Genomic DNA, 19477 nt, shown 5'->3' on the forward strand with positions numbered 1-19477 from the left:
TGCTAGTGTCTATAGCAACCAACAAATGATAATAGATTTCCAGAGTGTCGCACTGCACATTAGTTATAAGTGTACAAAGTGGTTATAAAGAACGATGGTTTTACATCGATTCAGTAAAACGTTTATAATTGGATTATATACTAGGCAGTTCAATAAGTTTTGCGGTTCTATAAGAAAAACACAATTTTATGATTTGAAATACACTTTATTACCTACCTATTCAGTAGAGTCTCCCTGAACATCAGTAGACTTATTTCAACGAGATTCCAATTTATAAATTCCATCTCTGAAGTGAGAATTTGGAATGGCTACAAAATACGCTTCCATGACTGTTATGACCTCATTATTAATGAGGCGGTTAAAATAAAAGTGGTGTAAGTCAGTTATTTGTCATTATTGAGTTATGCTCATATTCGTTTTGTCTTTATTCAAATCTATTAGCAAGAAAAATGGTGTAGGTCAAAAGTCTTCTCTTGTCTCATAGATGGCAGCATCGGTTTGATCGGCAAGCGAAACTATTAAATTGTGGTGTAAGTCTGACTTACACCACTTTTATATTAGCCAAGTGGCAGTTTTTGTGGATGCTGTCATTGACTGTTGAGTGCTGTTAAGTATGGCTGACGCGACGTTTCTAGTGTATTAAGTGAAAGTAATACTGAACCTAGTGTTTGTTCTTACTCAGGATCGGACGAATGGCTACCATCAGACTCAGAAAATACAGGTAAGTCACATTATATTTACATATACTGATGAAAAGTGTAACATAACCACAAAATTGGTATTTAAACTTTAGTTCTAAAGTTAGCAGTTAGTACACGCATTGTTTTTAGGCAAAGTTGTCGTAATCTGTATTTACTTTTCATGTAGACGTAAAATTACGTCTAAAAGATGTTGTCGGTTGTCGCTAACAATGTTTTTTTATTTCAGAAACTGATGTCGAGAACAGTGTACCTAATACATCTATAATACAAGATACACCGGAGGTAGGTACCTACAACAAGAACATGAAAGACCACCTCGAACTCGGAAAAGGCAGGTGAATGGTAGTGTAGTAAAAAAACGAACAATACTAAGAAATACAGGTAAAGAATATACGACTAAACGTGGTAAAATTCTAGCAGGAAAGGTATTTACTAACACGGACTGTTTTTGCAAAAAGAAATGTTTGCAACAAATACCAGAAGAAGCACGTGCTCATGCTTTTAAATCATTTTGGAAGTTAGATGCCTTTAGTATACAAAATGCCTTTATATGTGGTTTAATAAAATAAAGCATTCCCCAACAAAGACGTCCCAAAGATCAATCACGTTCTGCAAAGTCGGTTAGTAATCAATATTACATACAAGCACAAGGGCAAACCATCAATGTCTGTAAAAAGTTCTTTCTTCAGACATTTAAGATATCTGATGGCGGCATGTCGAGGGCTATTAAAAAATTGCAAAATGAAAACGGACCTGGATCTAATTGCAGAGGTCGTCGCGCTTCTTTCAAAAAAATTCCTATCGAACGCATGAACATAGTTCGAGAACACATCAATAGCTTCCCAGCATATCAGTCACATTACACGAGAGCTAAAAATCCCAACCGAAAATATTTATCATCACAACTTAATGTTACTCTTATGTATGATTTGTGCAAGGAATCCTGTGACGACAGAAATATCATTCCTGTTTCTATCGACATTTATCGCAGGACATTTAACAATGAATTTAATCTTCATTTCCATGTACCACATACAGACACTTGTAGTAAATGTGATAGCTATAAAATCAGAAAACCTATCTTGACCGACGACATAGAATTACGTAATTTGGAAACTCAACATTAAATTGATCTAAAGTTTATAGTGAGTGGTCATTCCTACCTACCCAACGATGCAGACTTTGGATCAATAGAAACTTACTCCAGAGGAAAGGCAATTTATGTCCCAAAGGATTGGTATTCTATCATAATGAAGTCACGAAGACATAAATCGTTCCACTTTACACAGATGGTTAGCGAAGATTTTAAAAGTGCCTGCAATTTCAAAAAAGTAATCACACAAAGAAAAGTGAATTGCGGTAATGAGCCAGTATCGTGGTTAAGAATATAATAAGTGGCTTAGGTGCAAGCGAGACGAACCCTTTAAGTTATTTTATAAAGAAACGTTAAATGAAGAATCGGATTTTTTCAGCATCATCATTCTGCCAGGCGCACAAAAAGTAAGGCCGAGATTATTGAAAAACATTCTACAAGACCGACTTTATAACAGTCCTCGACCAGTGACTATTATGAAAAAACGGGATATGTCTGACTTATTGCCATTTATCCCACCTGTGCATCATAGTTATTTCAATAGTCTTATTACATCTGATTCTCTTGGACGCGTTGATGATTCAGGACCACTCACAGATGACGACTTTCCAGCGAGTAACGAACCTGGGGCATAAAACTTGCAATGTTGTTTGTACCACAAACCATACATACTCATTGTACACGATGTTGATTTGATTTTCTGTATCTTTCTCTGTCTAATAAACTTTTGATGAAATAGTGGTGTAAGTCATTTCAACCCTTGTTCTAAGTCTCCCCTGTATAAATTAGTTCAATATACCTCCATCAAGAGTTTAACATACGCATTGCTGACAAAGGTAAAGGATAATTAATATGATTTGTTTGTCGTGGATTTAATGATAGTGATCTTAATAAAAGTTTCTGTTTCTCAAAATGAAGTTAAACTGACATACACCACTGTTATTTTAACCGCCTCTTGATGAGCAATGCTTTCCACGAATGAATTTCTTAGGTATTGAAACAGATGGCAGTCGCTAAGGGCCAAATCTGATGAATACGGTGGATGTTTCAACAATTCGAACTTTAATTCATGGATTTTAGCCATTGTTAAAACGCTCATACAACACGGTGCATTGTCCTGAAGAAAAAGGATTTTTTGAAGTTATACTTCGTTAGGCACGAGGGTGAATTTTTACATTCTCTGACGCATGCGCACACCGACAGTAAGGTATTAGTCGCTACACCTTTATGTAGCGCAAATAAGGTGTGCGTGAAAAGAATATAAATATTATTAGTGTTTTTAGTAAATATATTTATTATGATTTTTGTGTCTTTGCATTTGTCTTCCTCGGGAATAAGATATTTTATAATAATAGTAAGTATATTTAAAGAATTTTTATATACTTCACTTGGTCTATTAAATTTGTCAGTATGTATGGTAAATCTTGTAACCTGTCAAAGCAAAGGGAATATAGCTCAGTGGTAGAGCGTGTGACCGGAGATCGAGAGGTCCCTGGTTCGAATCCGTGTTTTATAATTTTTTTTATTTTTGGTATTGTTTTAATAAAAATTTTGGGAAAGCAGTAAGTAAAAATTAATTTAATCTTTAAATAAAATACAAATAACCTGTTGAAAGTATATTATTTGGTTGAAATCATATAATAGAAGTATATCTTCTTACGTGCCGTGCGTACAAAGTACACACACATTTTTTTTCTTCTGATTTTTTTTAGCTTAACAAGTGGTTACGTACACCCATATTTTCCATTATACTAGAGCAGCATTAGTATATTGTGTTCCCTCGCTTTTTCTATTCTCTGTATGGTCTTTAATTTATTTCTTTGAATTGGTTCAAATCTTACTTAGATAATAGGAAACAACTGGTTAGAGCAAATGATACTGACTCTAGTCTCAAAAACATTGTATGTGGAGTACCACAAGGTTCAGTATTAGGTCCTCTACTTTTGCTTATCTTTATAAATGACATCACTAATTTAAAAATCGATGGATAAATTTTTCTTTTTGCTGATGATACCAGTATCACTTGGAGCAACTCAACTATTGCAACTCTTCATGCAACTATAACTTCTGATCTTACGATAAAAACCTAATCTGACTCTAATTTACTCTCCTTTAACGTGGATAAAACGGTAGCATTATCATATAAAGGTGCTCTTCAACCCCTGCTTGTGAATAACAGCCAGGTCTCTACCGTTGATTCTGTAAAATTTCTTGGTATTCTTTTAGACAGCAACCTTAAATGGTCCCGTCATATCGATTTGTTAAGTAAGAAACTCGCCTCAGCCTGCTATGCCATAAAATCTGTTTCGAAGGATATCAATTTAGCATCTTCTAAAATAACATATTTTTCTTTATTCGAGTCTCATCTTCGATATGGTCTTCTTTTTTGGGGGTCTAGTACAGCTGCCCAATTTGATATTATTTTCAAATTACAAAAAAGAGCAATAAGATATCTGTTTGGCCTCAGAAGAACAACCCATTACAATTGCAGAAGTTACTTTAAAGATCACGAAATTCTTTTAGACAGCAACCTTAAATGGTCCCGTTATATCGATTTGTTAAGTAAGAAACTCGCCTCAGCCTGCTATGACATAAAATCTGTTTCGAAGGATATCAATTTAGCATCTTCTAAAATAACATATTTTTCTTTATTCGAGTCTCATCTTCGATATGGTCTTCTTTTTTGGGGGTCTAGTACAGCTGCCCAATTTGATATTATTTTCAAATTACAAAAAAGAGCAATAAGATATCTGTTTGGCCTCAGAAGAACAACCCATTACAATTGCAGAAGTTACTTTAAAGATCACGAAATTTTAACCCTTCCATCTTTGTGTATTTTAGAAACTGTTTGCTTAATTCGTAAACACCTGCATGTGTTTCCAGCAAGGCCTCATCATGACTTCTCCACCAGAAATCCAACTTTTGATGTCTATTTACCGATCCCGTCTTCTGAGTTAGTAAAGAAATCTATAACATATTCCGCAAAAAAACTATAAAACCATCTCCCTTTACAACTTAATTCTGCAACATCTTTCCACAAGTTCCGCAAAATGACAAAAGCTCATTTATCTAAAAGACCATACTATTCAGTAGAAGAGTTTCTTAATGACTAACTAAGAAATTACAGTAATGTACAATTAAGTAAAGTATATTTATCTATATTTGGGTGTCACATACAGCAGCTTAAACTTACTAGTTCCTTTGTTTGTGTTTTCTTATATATGTTGAATGTTCAATTTTGCAATTTATAGTAATTTTGCAATATATTGGTTTTGTTTTTTGCTTCACTTTTTTAACTTTTTTATATTTTTTTTGTGCCTCTATGTTAAGCTTTGTCCATACAATTGTATAATTTTCAGTGACAATAAAGCATATTTCTATTCTATATTCTATTCTTAATATCTGTTCACGCGTTCTTTTTCCTGGTACGCACCCGCATTGTTCTTCGGCCATCTCTGGTAGTAGAAAGTTCTGTAACAGAACAGTAGTAGACAGTTCTGTTACAGAACTTTCTACTACCAGTAGCCGTTCATTGATTATACAGAGTGGGCCAAATAAAAGGAGCCACCCCGATATTTGGCAGTATTTATTGGATTTTAAGAAAATAAAAAAACAGGTCAATTTTTGATCTAAGGGGGACACATTTTTACGGTACAAACATCTGTCATTTGTCAACTCCCTCCCTTCCACTTCCCCCACCCCTTATTTTTAAATAGGGAATAGGGGTCGTGTGCCGGCTCATTTGAAAGGTTATTCAATTCTCTATTCAGTAATATCAACATTGACATAAAAATTTATACAGGGAGTCCAAGAAAAATTATTTTAAATTAAATTAATTGACAAAAAGAAGAATGTATGTAATTTATTTAACTCAGAATACATTCTACTGCTGATAAAAAACAGAAAACAATGTTTATTTGATAAATAAACACTTTTTGTTGCTTAAATTCAATATTCAACCTACCAAGAGGCAGATGGGTGGAAGCTTGAACATTAAAATTAAGCAAAAAAGCAGTGTCTATTTATCAAAAAACATTTTTTTCTGCTTTCTGTCACCAGTAGAATGTGTTCTGAGTTAAATAAATTACATACATTCTTCTTTTTGTGTCAAATAATTTAATTCAAAATAATTTTTCTTGGACACCCTGTATACATTTTTAAATCGATGTTGATATTACTGAATAGAGAATTGAATAACCTTTCAAATGAGCTAGCACACGACCCCTATTCCCTATTTAAAAATAAGGCGTGGGGGAAGTGGAAGGGAGGGAGTTGACAAATGACAGATGTTTGTATCGTAAAAATGTGTCCCCCTTAGATCAAAAATTGACCTGTTTTTTTATTTTCTTAAAATCTAATAAATACTGCCAAATATCGGGGTGGCTCCTTTTATTTGGCCCACTCTGTATATGTAGCAGGATTTTTGCTTGCATGAGAAATAAGTAATAATGCTTGTAATTTCTGCACATATGTTTAATGATTCTTTTTTATGGAAAGGGATAATGGTTGATTAGCACCACTTACCAGACCATTCACCTGTGACCAATATATCATCTTTAACATATCCAGTATTACATCAGAATGTCATATTTTTACTTTTATGTCAGATCTGTGGACTAGTCTTTGTCAACTATCTTCATCTTGGGCTATAATGGTAGGGGAGCAAAGTATGCTAAATGTGCAGTCACTCGAGCGTTATGGGGACCTATTGGGTTGTGAGGAGTAGGTCCTTAAACCAAAAAAAGTTAAGTAAAGTTTTCCATTTTAGTGGGGACTTTCCATTTTTTAATTTAATTTTCTATTTCCAACAATCGTTTTTTTATATTATAGCGCCATCTATCCATAATTCGAAAAAATGTCTCGAATAAAAGTTACTTATTTTTACGTAAGGAATCCAAATCTGCAATAAAAAATGGGGGCTTCCATTTAAGACTTTAAAGTAACCCCCCACCTCCGTGGGGGGTCGTGTTTGGTGTCATTCGATAGATTTTTGAAAAATATTGAGCACTTATTTTTTAGTTTTTCGATCTGTCATTCATTTCGCGAAATATTCGCTTTTTTCTTGTGAAACTTTGGGACTCGCCCATTTCCTTACGCCCCGCTCAAATGGTCAGATTTTTGAAATATATACTGCTTTGCATGTACTTAACTTACCTTATCTTAATCTGACGATTTCGAGTGTTTCTAAAGATTAAAGATATATTTTTTTCGGCCCCCACTTAACTAACTCCCCTGCATTAAGAGCCAATATATGGTAGAGGTACATTTTAAGGGTATAAGGTTTCTCCCCATGTAATAATCTGACGCGCTCCAGTAACGGCAAAAATCCCCGCTTGGGCTCCCCTACCATAAATATTGCATATTGCTTCGTCTGCCGCGCAACTGATTATTTTTATCAAAAATGAATACCTGACCCTTCTCAAATTCTACGCCACTGACAAAATTGATATTTTAGTGTAATTTTTTTATTTTGCAATACTTTTTATGTAAATAATATACTCTTCATTCGTAACGATAAACTGATTAATTTTCGAGATATTTGAAAATAAAAATGAAGCGACACAACACATTAATCAAAATAACCGTGTCGTTTCATTTTTAACTCCAACGATCTCGAAAACTAATGACTTTATCGTTACGAATGAAGAGTATATTATTTTCATAGAAAGTATTGGAGAATCCAAAAATTGAACTAAAATAGCAATTTCGCCAGTGGCGTAGAATTTGGAAAGGGTCAACCATTCGCTATCCCCCGTCGTACGCCTCTGGTAATAGCCACAGAAATTTAGAGGTGTGTACAGCACCTATACTTCCTGCCAAGTATTAAAGGGATACATCGAATTGTTTTAAAATACTGAGCAAAAATACTTTTTAAATTTTAAGATAAAACACCCTGTAACTCAGTAAGGAACAACATTTTATATAAGTGTTTTAGGTTAAATCTTCGTATTTTGTGCTAAGGTTTCTCCAGTTACTATATGGATAATTATTAATGAAACACCCTGTATAGGGGAACGTCTCTATTATACAAAAGATAGATTACTTCAGTATTACACTGTCAAATGCTTTCTTTAAGTCAATTTAGATACAGAAATACTGGTCTATTAACTCTAGTAATATCTCGGCAATTTTCTTGATGACGAATATTGTATCTGTACACGATCTTCCAATAAGAAAATCCTTTTGTTCATCCACTAAACTTATCCTCTGATTCATTAGTCCTTGTAACATTTTAGTTGTAACTTTTAAGGTAGTATTTAACAAGTTTATACCACTGGAGTTTGAACCTTTGTACCGTTAACATCGTATCGAAGACGAGCTAAGTACCTAGTTATCAAAAAGCAATTAGCAGAAAATTTGTCGTTTCAACAAGTAAATATAAATAAAAGTTTATTTATATATACCTAAGTTAAGTTTTTGTGAAAGTGGTACATACAAAAAAGCAGTAAGTGATATACGGTATATTATATACACGTAAATTTTTGAAATAGTAAATGTTTTATTGTATTATAACGTACAATGACCGTATATGTATACCAGTAACATTTTAAACACATTTTCAATTTTATTGCGATTTATACTGACAAAACTGGATTCCGTTCCCAATAGGGGACAGGGCCGCACTCACTCTTGCGGGTTATACCAGTTCTTCTAAAAGGATCTCCACCGAAGCAAGCATGGATCAACAATCTCAACAAAACCAAATTTCACCGAAAAGCTACTCAGCAGTGACAAATCAATTTAAATTCCCTTCAAGACAGCTAGCACTAGTCTTCAGTGCCATCGAAAATACTCCACTTCATGACTACCTAATCCCTTTTGGTAACATTGTTCAACCTAAAAATATCATTTTTGCCTCCCGCCTTTCCAACAACCGAGTTTGCATGTACCTTGCGAACAAAAATATCCTAGATGAGTTTTTAGATAACCATGGCCAAATCACTATCTGAGGAGAACTTTTAAAGGCTAGACGACTTATAACACCTGCCGAAAGAATTGTTATGTCACAGGTATGCCCGTCCATTCCACACCATGTTCTTGAAAAAGAACTGCAAAAAATCGGTCTACATCTTGTATCTCCCATAAAGGCCGCGTCCCACCATCAAATAATTTGATCAAACTTGACAGTTAGTGACACAAAGTGACAGTTAGTGACGTCACATCCTGAGTGTTCATTGTGGATAATAATGAAAAATTTTAATTTTAAATAAAGTACAAACAAGTTAGACAACACAATACAAAAAATTTGATCAAACTAGACTGATAGTGAGAGCACAGATTTTTAGAATTTCAAAAAAACTGCAATTGTGACGTCACTTTGACGTACTTCCGCAGTTTGCTCAAACTGTTTGATCAAATTATTTGATAGTGAGATGCGGTCTTAACATTTCTAAAAATCGGCGCAAATCTTCCCGAGTACAGCCATATCCTAAGCTTTCGACGGCAGGTATATGTTAGCCCTCACAATTTAACCATCCCAAGCGCCATAACAATAGCATTCGAAAACACAAACTACACAATATTCTTTTCTCAAGATGGAAACGTTTGCTTCAAATGCAAAAAACCAGGACACGTGGCAGCAGCCTGCACCGAACCTACAAATATATCTGCGACACAACAAACTCCACTAAGCTCTATAACTTCAAATGTTCAAATACTACAACTGTAGCCGATTCGGCTGCAGAAACAGCAACAGCATCAATTCCTACGCAAACCCTTACCAGTACGACTAACCAACCTGAAACGTCCCAATCTAATCAAACTCCAATCACATTATCACACCAAAGCACCTTTTCACAACATACTGAGTCAAAATTACCAAATATAAATACAGAAGTGACCGAAAACAAAGAAACTCATTTAAAACGCTCTATAAGTGAAGTCGCCTCTCCAGAAACCGACATTACACTTCAAGAAAACCCATTTGTAGTACCAAAACCTACAGCAACTCGAAAGAAGCCAAAGACATCTAAACTTGAAGAAACAACGCATTCCAATGTATCCATTTTTGGCATGATATATCCTGCCAAAACCTTCATCAATAATCACGAACCACCATTTCCGTTGAACTTCGATCAATTAATCCTCCTCCTAGAGAGCATAGCTGGCTTATCGAACCCCATAATCTCAATCAATGACTGCACTTCTGATTTGAGAGGTCTCAGTGACATGTTAAAGAAGATCCGTCCCTACTTAAAAGAAAGATCAATAAAAACAAGGCTGACCAACTTGAATAAAAAAATACTTGCTCATCTTGGAGAGGTGAGCTCCGGATTAGAAAGTGATACATCACAGTCATCATAGATTAGCAGCTTATATTCTCCTTTTTTACTTGCAACGAACTATTTGCTCTGTATCGCGCCCTGAAACATGCAAACCTGTCAAATATTTCTGTTTCTCACCGACTCACCCATCTCTCTCCTTGCAATGCAGCACCTGTATCCTAAAAGTCCTTTAGAGAAACTAATAAAAACTGAACTACAAATTGCACAAGAAAACAACACGACTCCGAAATTTATATGGATCCATCACATATTATAGGAATTATCGGCAAGGAAGAGGCAGACAGAAGTTTCTCGTAATGCAGCATTAAGTGCGGAATTCTGAATTAGTGTGCGAGTGTGTATGTAATGATCTCAAAACGTTTTTCTTTTAACAAAAAGTGATTGGTCAGTGGCAACGCGAATGGTTTCTGTCGAAATCCAATCTAAGATCAGTAAAACCAGACACACGACAGTGGAAAACAAGTGCTAGTTCACGGTTTATTCAAACGGTTCTAACGCGCCTACGTATAGAACTTTATCTCTATCACTCTACCAGCTTTATCAGGAGAAAACTGTCCAGTAAAAGACTTACTATCTAATCTAAATCAATATTTTTGTACCAAATCTAGCTATTTGTTATTTGTTAAAAATCATTGTTAACCTTTGTTTATCAAGTAATGCCGCTAATAACCTGTTGGTGGATGCGGTAAATTTTCTTTAATAAAAAAAAAGTTTATACCACTGTAGTTTTCTGGCTGTTTTTATCTCCTTTTTGAATAGGATAGTTCAATAGTTCTCCATTCTTCGGGTATTTTATTGTTTTATAATTTTGTTAATTGTTCTGTCATTGATGCTTCACAATATGTCAGTGATTCGTTTGATATTTCATCTTTACCTGCAGTTTTTCTGTTCTTCAGGTTTTCAAGTGTTTTTCAAACTTCATGTGTATTTATATTAACTTCTGTATTTGTGATAATTTCTGGTGTTTCGGTTCTAGCCTCAGTTGTTCTTCCTCTGCATATAGCTTTTTTAGATAGTCAATGCATTGGTTCTATTAGCTCCTTTACCTCCGTTCTTTGACAGCATACGAAGAACCGTATTCCCTTTTTTGCAGACCATAAAAAAATCCTTATTTTATCCTTTCAATTAATTTCATTCTTAGTCAGTGGCGGCTCGTGATTTTTACCATAGGGGAGGCTATACTTAACTGTAAAATATCTAGACAAATTTGCACTAGCAAAATCAATCCGCCAAAAAAATCTAATTTAAGGCCCAATTTTTTTGACCATTTTTATTTACATTTTATAATATCATCATAATTCATAATTTCATAATATATAATTTTAAAAATAGTTAGTTAAATTGTAAAAAGTGCATTACCAAAGTTTGTGTCGTTTATTTGTTAACAATTTATTCTATCTCTATAAGTAGATATGCATATCAAAATAAATACAGATTTGAACTTTTGCAGTCCATACAGGTTGAAGGTTCACATTTTTTAAGATACTCAACTGAATTTTTTTAATTCTAAAAGCGGCCTACTGCGAATCCAAAAACACGGTAAATTACCAATATTTTGCTTTGCATTACAGATATAGGAAAAAGTTATTTGAACAAGTTGTTCCAAATATTATTCTTACCCCACATACCAAATTTCATCACAAAATTCGCACTTTTAGTTTCTTATTATTTGTAGACAGGATCCTAAAATTGCAGAGAAGACTGCTGGCCGATCAGCCTCCCTTGCCCAATCTCCGGGCAGCGTATGCGTTAAACTATTATAATGCAGCTCTAAGGAGACCGGGTCTCCGTAAACGCTGCTGGACTGCGCGGAGCATTAGCAAGTGAGATTTTCCGGCCAGCAGCCTCCACTCCAGTTTTAGGATCCTGACTACAAAAAAGAGCGAATTTTGTGATGAAATTTGGTATGTGGGGTTAGAACATTATTTGGAACAACTTGTTCAAATAACTTTTTCCGATATCTCTAACGCGAAGCAAAATAGCAAAGTAAACAAAACAGTGTAGCATGTGTAAAAAATTTATGGGGAGGCTAAGCCTCCCTTGCCTCCTCTGACCAGCCGCCACTGTTCTTAGTCAATTATTTGTCATCTAATTTCGATTAGGGAATAAATAAATAAAACAAAATTGATAAAAAATATATTTTTAAATAATCAACGTACAAATAGACTATTATTTACATAATGCTATTCATGCATCCATATATGCTATGATACTTGTTTATTTTACAATAAATAGTTTCAAATATATGGGAAATAAATCACAATAAATATCCTTTTCTAGACTATACTAAACTTTAAGGATATCACTAACAAAATCTTAATCAAAAATGACGATAACAGAAAACACATATTAATTAAAAATAAGACAAATGATATGAACTCATAAGAGTTTAGGATGTAAAATTTAAACTATCTACATCAAGTTTGGTTTAAGCAAAAAAGAAGTCGGGATACGTCAAATTGTAAACTTTTTGTTGCTTTTGTATGACATCCTCTCCTAAAGGTGATACAATTGAATATATTATTCGAAGTATTTGGTTAATAAGCGAAATTGTATATATTAAAACAAACCAAAATGACCCATTCCACTTCCAACGCGCATATCTAAAGCGGAGATATAGGTAATAGTTAACAAGATATTCAATGTTTCGATGAAATCACATTTTCATTCTACTGTAACCTTATACTCAGGTATAGTATTTTTACTACAAAAGCGATATTACGTAGGTCAAAATTTTTTACGTAAGAGAACTGTCAAAACATAAGAATGTGACTTTTCATTATTGCCATGTTTATAATAAACATGGCAATAATAAAAAGTCACATTCTAATGTTTTGACAGTTCTCTTACGTCAAAAATTTTGACCTACGTAATATCGCTTTTGCAGTAAAAATACTATATAAGCTTAATATTCAGTGTAAATCTAAAATTTTTAATTAATTTAGACACTTCCAAAATACTTTAATATATAAGGAAAAATTATAAACCTACGCCACTGGGATTTCACGATGTTTACAGGGTGATGTTGTTCGGGCACCGAGTTTTTATCACAATGTGCTTAATGGCCCATTTATGCATTATAATGGAAGAATATGCTCATACAAGTAAAGAAAAAACTGGAAGAATTGGGTATCCGATTCAAAAAGATGTATTGACCTCTGGGAACACACTCAGCCTTGTCAATTCATAACAAGCTTTTATTCTACAAGCAGATTTTAAAACCTAAGTGGACGTATGGCATTCAACTGTGGGGTTGTACCAAAAAAACTAATATTAAAATAATTTAGACTTTCCAAAATAAAGTATTGAGGTGCAATGTTAACGCACCTTGGTACATTCACAACCAAGATATCCACAGAGACCTAGGGGTGGGTTATGTTGATGAAGGAATATAAAAAATTGCCTACAGGCACGAGGAAAGGCTTTCACAGCACCAAAAGATAACTTTAGCCAAGAAGAGGACAAAGCTATATGAGTTAGTGTAGTGCATAGTACAAATGAAAAAGCTATTGGCCCACAAGAAAAAAGTGCTTTAAAAAATAGAACAAACTAAGAATACACCACTGGGTGATTCTTAGATTGGATTAGATATCAAGTTAGGATTTATAAAAAAGTTACTGATTGGACTTTGACTAGATTCTAGCATTAAATAAACAACATAGAAAAAGTGTGGCGTTCAAACAAATTTCAATATGAAAATATACTGAATCTTAAAGACAACCAACATTTAGAAAAAAAAAAGAAGTTCAGGATTATATGATAACATCTTTGTTAAAATTTGACATACACCGACGATTTGTTAAACCTAGACACGTTTAAGTGTTGAATTCAAATGCACTGTATTAATATATTAAGCACAGCACATAATATAAAAATATTGCTTTTTATTGTCCACAAAAATGTAACAAAAATTAAAAAACAATAAAATATTTATATTTTACAAATAAAATCAAAATTTTTCCGGAAAAGACTTCCATAATAATTGTATATTGTCTTTCTAATGGTTTTTCGAAAAAATTGGACCGATAAAATTTAGGACAGGATTTAAAGCTTAATAATTGATTGTAATTCATTCTATAAGTGGGAAATATTTTTACATAAAACAAAAACAACTAAAAGAACGAAAGAATGCAAAATACAGCTAAAGGAAAACTAGAAGTAAAAAATAAATAACATGTTCAATAAATAACAAGAAGAGGGGAATACAATGAATTGAAGATCTAGATTTTGTAGATGATATATGCTTACTGTAGCAGAACAGACAACATATGCAAGAAAAGATAGAAGCGTGAGAAACAGAAGTGAGCAAAGTGGGATTAAAAATGAATAAAGGATAGACCAAATCGATGAGCTTGAATACGACACAGAATATACAACTAAGAGTAAGAGAAGGAATTATAGAAGAAATAGACGAGTTTAACTATCTAGGAAGTATTAGATCGAAAAAAAATGGAGTACTCAGAGACGTCGACAAAAGAATAAATAACCCCAGGAGCACTTTCGCAAGACTAAGTAAGATATGGCGGACAAGCATCCTGACAACCCATACAAAAATAAAAATCTTTAAATCAATGGTTAAACCAGTCTAACTCTATGGCAGAATCGTGGACAATTACTAAAACAATAGAAAATAAACTCCAGGTTTCCATAAATATATGTCTAAGAAGAATATTTAAGATATGTTGGCCCGAAGTATAAGCAACCGAGAGCTATGGGTCCGAGTAGAAGAGGAAATTGGAAAACAAATACGCAAACGGAAGTTTGAATGGCTGAGACATACTTTAAGAAAAAGCGAAAATGAAATTCCAAAGAAAGTCTTACATTGGAACCCACAAGGAAGAAGAAAACAAGGACGGCCAAAGGTAACTAGGATTAGAAGTACCCAAGCAGAGGCCAATATGATCTTTAGACAGATGAGTTACATCGCGAAAAACAGGCAGAAATAAAAATATTTTTCGACTGCCCTATGCCCACAGGAGGGATAATGGATTACATACATACATAAATACATATTATAATGTACATTTATCTAGAGAAAGATGTGCTTGAGTAACAACTAAAGTTAGGACAGGAGAGGATACAGATAAGTTTGATACAACAGTAAATAGCGGAGTATAGAATATGAGTGCAGGGACAAAATAAATGGAAGTGGGAGATGTTTATGTGACAAAAAATTCAATGTAAACTGAAAGATAATTATGTACAATAATAAGCTCGTTAAAACAGTTAGGATAATATCCAGGGCGCTCAATAAGAAAAGAGTTTTCGGAAAATTTGTGAAGATTGATTGAAGTCTTAGTCAACTTTTCAGGAGAAGCAAAAAACGATAATTAATAAGCATATCTACTACCAATTTTATCTAAGCCAAATAATTTTATTTATTTTATATTACCATATTGACTTGTTCTATTGGTACCAAGGTAAAGATAGTCCTTTATAGTTTTTTTTCAACACAAATAATATTTTGACCATTTTTGACTCATACTCTTTTTACCGAGCACCCTAGATTCTAGATACATTCCTGATTGTTGAGTAGTTAAAAGAACAAAATACAACAGATACATTTTGTAGTGATAAAGATTGTCAGGATAAAGATATCCAGTGAATGTCAAATGCTTACGAATAATAGTTTCAATATATCATTAAAAAGACAATATAAAATTAATAATCAATATTCATTTTCAACTTTAATCCCCTAATATCAAAATAGACTGAAAAATTTCCAATTGGGTATAAAATAGATATTTCTGAGTATTAGAGCGACGACCAATGTATACTAATAGTAAAGTGTGAAAAAACTTGAAACACCTTAAATGCTATGTAACAAAACATTATAATATAGAAAGTTGTCTCATAGAAGATAACATAAAAAATAAGCCTAAAATAAAATGTATAATTTTATGAAATAAAAACAAAAACCCCTTAAAATTTTTTCTAAATTTAACTCACATATATACATAAATAATTTAAAATAAAAAGAAACTAGTCAAAAATACTGCGTTGTATCAATACTAAAGCGAATCTGAAATGTATTAAAATAATAATAAATAATTTATTATTAACAGATTAAAAAATAAAGTCATTGAAGATCTCAAATAACGTTTAAGTAGGTATGTCAGTAGTAAAATTGTTACTTCCAGAAATTTTATGCTTTATTTTAGTGTTAAAGGAAAAGTCAAACAATAAGGAATGCACGTAATTTTCGCCTTGTTGCATATTATAAATGTGAAAAAACATATAGGGAATATTCAGATTTTTTTGACATGGCATTCCTATAGGGCTTTTCATCGATTGTCATTTGTTTCGAGCTTCTGTCATGTGTTACATAATATTAATATATCTACGTTATACGTCTTTGGTTTGTATTATGGTGGATACCAATAACGTATTGTCCTTTTCATGATCATTTTTCAGTGCGTAACAAATGATAGGAAAATGGGTAAGTCCGTGATAATATACATTTATGACATTTATTCTAACATGACATTTTAGTTAAATCTGACAGTTGTCACATTTTATTTTCAAATTGGAATAAAAACAAATCAAATGTGTTTCTTGCATTTATAAAATGGTATTTTCTTTGATTTGTATAGTCTTATAAATTATACAGATTATATTTGTAATATTATTATCTAATTAAAAAAATATATTTTTTTATTATGGCGCCATCTATCGACAACTAGAATAACTAGAATAAATGTTATAAAAATGTCACCGACGAAATATAATCACCGACGTGCCTTTTTTTCTGTCACATACAATTTAATGCGTTAGAAAGAAATCGAAAAACTGTGACGCACTGAAAGATGATCATGAGAAATACTGTATGACGTAGATATATTAATTTTTGTGACACATGACAGAAGCTCGAAACAAATGACTGTGAATGAAAAGCCCTATTACAGCGAGTATTTCATTGGCTAGAATTAGTGACTAGTTTATATGACATCATTATTATATTTGGTGAGATTATAAATGGTAACTGACGTCTGTCAGTCATAATATTGTAGGTTAAATATAATGTCAAATTATTGTTTTCAAATTATATTTTATTTATTTAGTTTATATTTTAACGACAGTTTATTTTTTAATCAACTTCACTTTCCCTTCCCTATCCTTGATTGGTCGGTTAGGTTAGTAATAGTCTTGTATGGTAGGTTTAGTTAGGGTTTAGTTTAAGAAAAAAATAAACAAACAAAAATCTTACATAACCTTCTATAGGACATGACTTTGATACTTATATTACAGATAGTTATCTTTGTTTCACCCTCTTAAAGACAAAAAGAAACAGTGTAGCCGGTAGCTGCTGTGATAAATACATACGCTTTTTATTTCGCAACAGCGCTTTCCTGCTAAACTTGACGGTGGCGAAAAACCTAATATATGGGGGGAAATTGTTAAATTTATTGGCCGTTAAGTTTGTACCGGTGGGTTATGATGTCATTAAATCTATGACGTGCATTTCTAATTGTTTGACTTTTAGTTTATCTATTTTATTTAATGAGAATTAATTTCAATCAAAATTAGCAAAGGAATCAGAAACTATTTCAATGCATTATTATTTTCGTTTCTGTTAGAAAATGTGATCTGCGTCAAAGACGAATATGACCACTGGGATTCTTCTCCCTCTTTATTTAATATTTCAAAATAATTTTGGCATATTTATTTATTCTTCTAGCATGGAACTATTATCAGTTACAAGTGTATACAAATGCTCGTTGTACATTCTTTTTGCGTAATTAATTTGCTTGGATATCGTATCCGCCAACTCTAAAGTTCTACATCTGACCCTCGGTTTTTTCACTGGATCTGTATTCACTAAAAGCGCAGCACTGGCACCGGCATATCGCATTACGATCTCTATGTAGTAGCGGATTTCGCTGTGCTCCTTTTCTTTTATTACATTGCAAACTTCTAAATCACTGAAAATATAATTTTATTAGTAAAATGCGTTGAAAATTATTTTATTAACTAAATTCTATATTTACCTACTAAATATAAATAAAAGTTGCAATTCGCACAAGCATACCTAAGAGGCCCAGGAAATAACCAATAAAATTGATAATACAGTGGAACCCCGATAAGTCGGCCCCCGATAACCCGGAAGTCCGGTTAACCCGGACCGATTTTCATCAGATAAACATTTTGATTTTCAATATTTTGTATTTTTCAATTTAATTGTGGCTTATTTCCAAGCAAAATAGTTAATTATCAGACAAACCTTTCAACAATAAAAATGTATGTAATATAATATTTGAGAGATAATGTGTATGTGTGTAATTTGAACTGTACGATATTAAAAATGACTCTTAGCACACGCCGCAGAAACAACAGCCACCTGTCTGTAGTATCTATTCCTTTTTATTTCAAACTGTCAGCATTGTTTAGGAAAGACTATTTAAAAAATTCTTTTATAAACAATGGTCTTTAGTATTGTGTGTCTTGTATTGTTCGCTTCCATTTGCTTACGTTTGGGTTTGGTGTTTTTTTTAGTAATTTTAACGAGTAGGTACTGTGCATATTTATAAATACATTTCATGTTATTTCAATTCTAACGGAGTTTATCTGTAAGTATACCGTATTTTATTAATTTTTACCATATTCTCCGGCTATCTCGGATTTTCGATAACCCGGATCGGTCGCGGTCCCGATTAATCCGAGTTATCGAGGTTCCACTGTAATTGAGGGGATTAGATGCTAAGGGGTACAAGTGACAAAATATTGTAAACTGAGTTAAGTGCACAAAATAATACTGCCCTTGAGAGCAAAATAATCGACCCACTTGCTGAATTGTACACGTTAGAAGTCTCGAATTTTTTAAGCCTGTTGTCCGATTTGAGTGATTTTTTGAGTATGTTATAGCCTTATTATTTAAGAAAATCGCCTTATTGTAAGGACATCGATGTAATATTATTGTTGCTAGACAGTCATTTTATACCGAGTGTAACAATCATACTGTGTTTTTTTCTTAAAGTTCGGAACACCCTGTGTAATATTCTAGCATATAAAAAATATTTCAATTAAAACTCAATTGTAGCCTTAGGCTTTATTAACATTTTCTTTTTTTTTTATTCATTTGCTTATGTTGGATAATAAAAAAGTTAGGTACGTTAACAACCAGCGATGTTTTTCATCAATAAATCCTCATTTTCTGCTTAGTTTAATAAACAAGCCTAAAGTAGGCTATGAGAAATTAACAATTTAATGGATGTCAAATGGTTAACAGTCAAAAAGTGTCTGGTTTGTTGTGAAAATTAGTAGATTTATTATTTAAAGTTTCAATTAAGTCCGTAGTTTTTTTTGTTACTTGGTGGAAATGGAATGCGCTACAAGGAATTTGACTAGCGATTAGTGTGTTCAAGCAGTGATCTTATACAGCGAAAGACTTAGCTACCATG

General features: G+C 32.9%; 1 protein-coding gene across 1 annotated transcript in view; it reads right to left on the bottom strand.

The window, feature by feature from the left end:
- Window positions 1-12202: 12202 nt before the first annotated feature.
- LOC114329221 (intermembrane lipid transfer protein Vps13D) overlaps window positions 12203-19477 on the bottom strand; it is a 184098-nt gene continuing 176823 nt past the window's right edge. Inside the window, exon 42 of the mRNA XM_028278261.2 lies at window positions 12203-18001. Within this exon, the coding sequence (XP_028134062.1) occupies window positions 17746-18001 (256 nt within the window). The 3' untranslated portion in view covers window positions 12203-17745. The remainder of the gene's footprint in view (window positions 18002-19477) is intronic.

The sequence above is a fragment of the Diabrotica virgifera genome, chromosome 7, assembly GCF_917563875.1.
Source record: "Diabrotica virgifera virgifera chromosome 7, PGI_DIABVI_V3a".
Lineage (NCBI taxonomy): Eukaryota > Metazoa > Arthropoda > Insecta > Coleoptera > Chrysomelidae > Diabrotica > Diabrotica virgifera.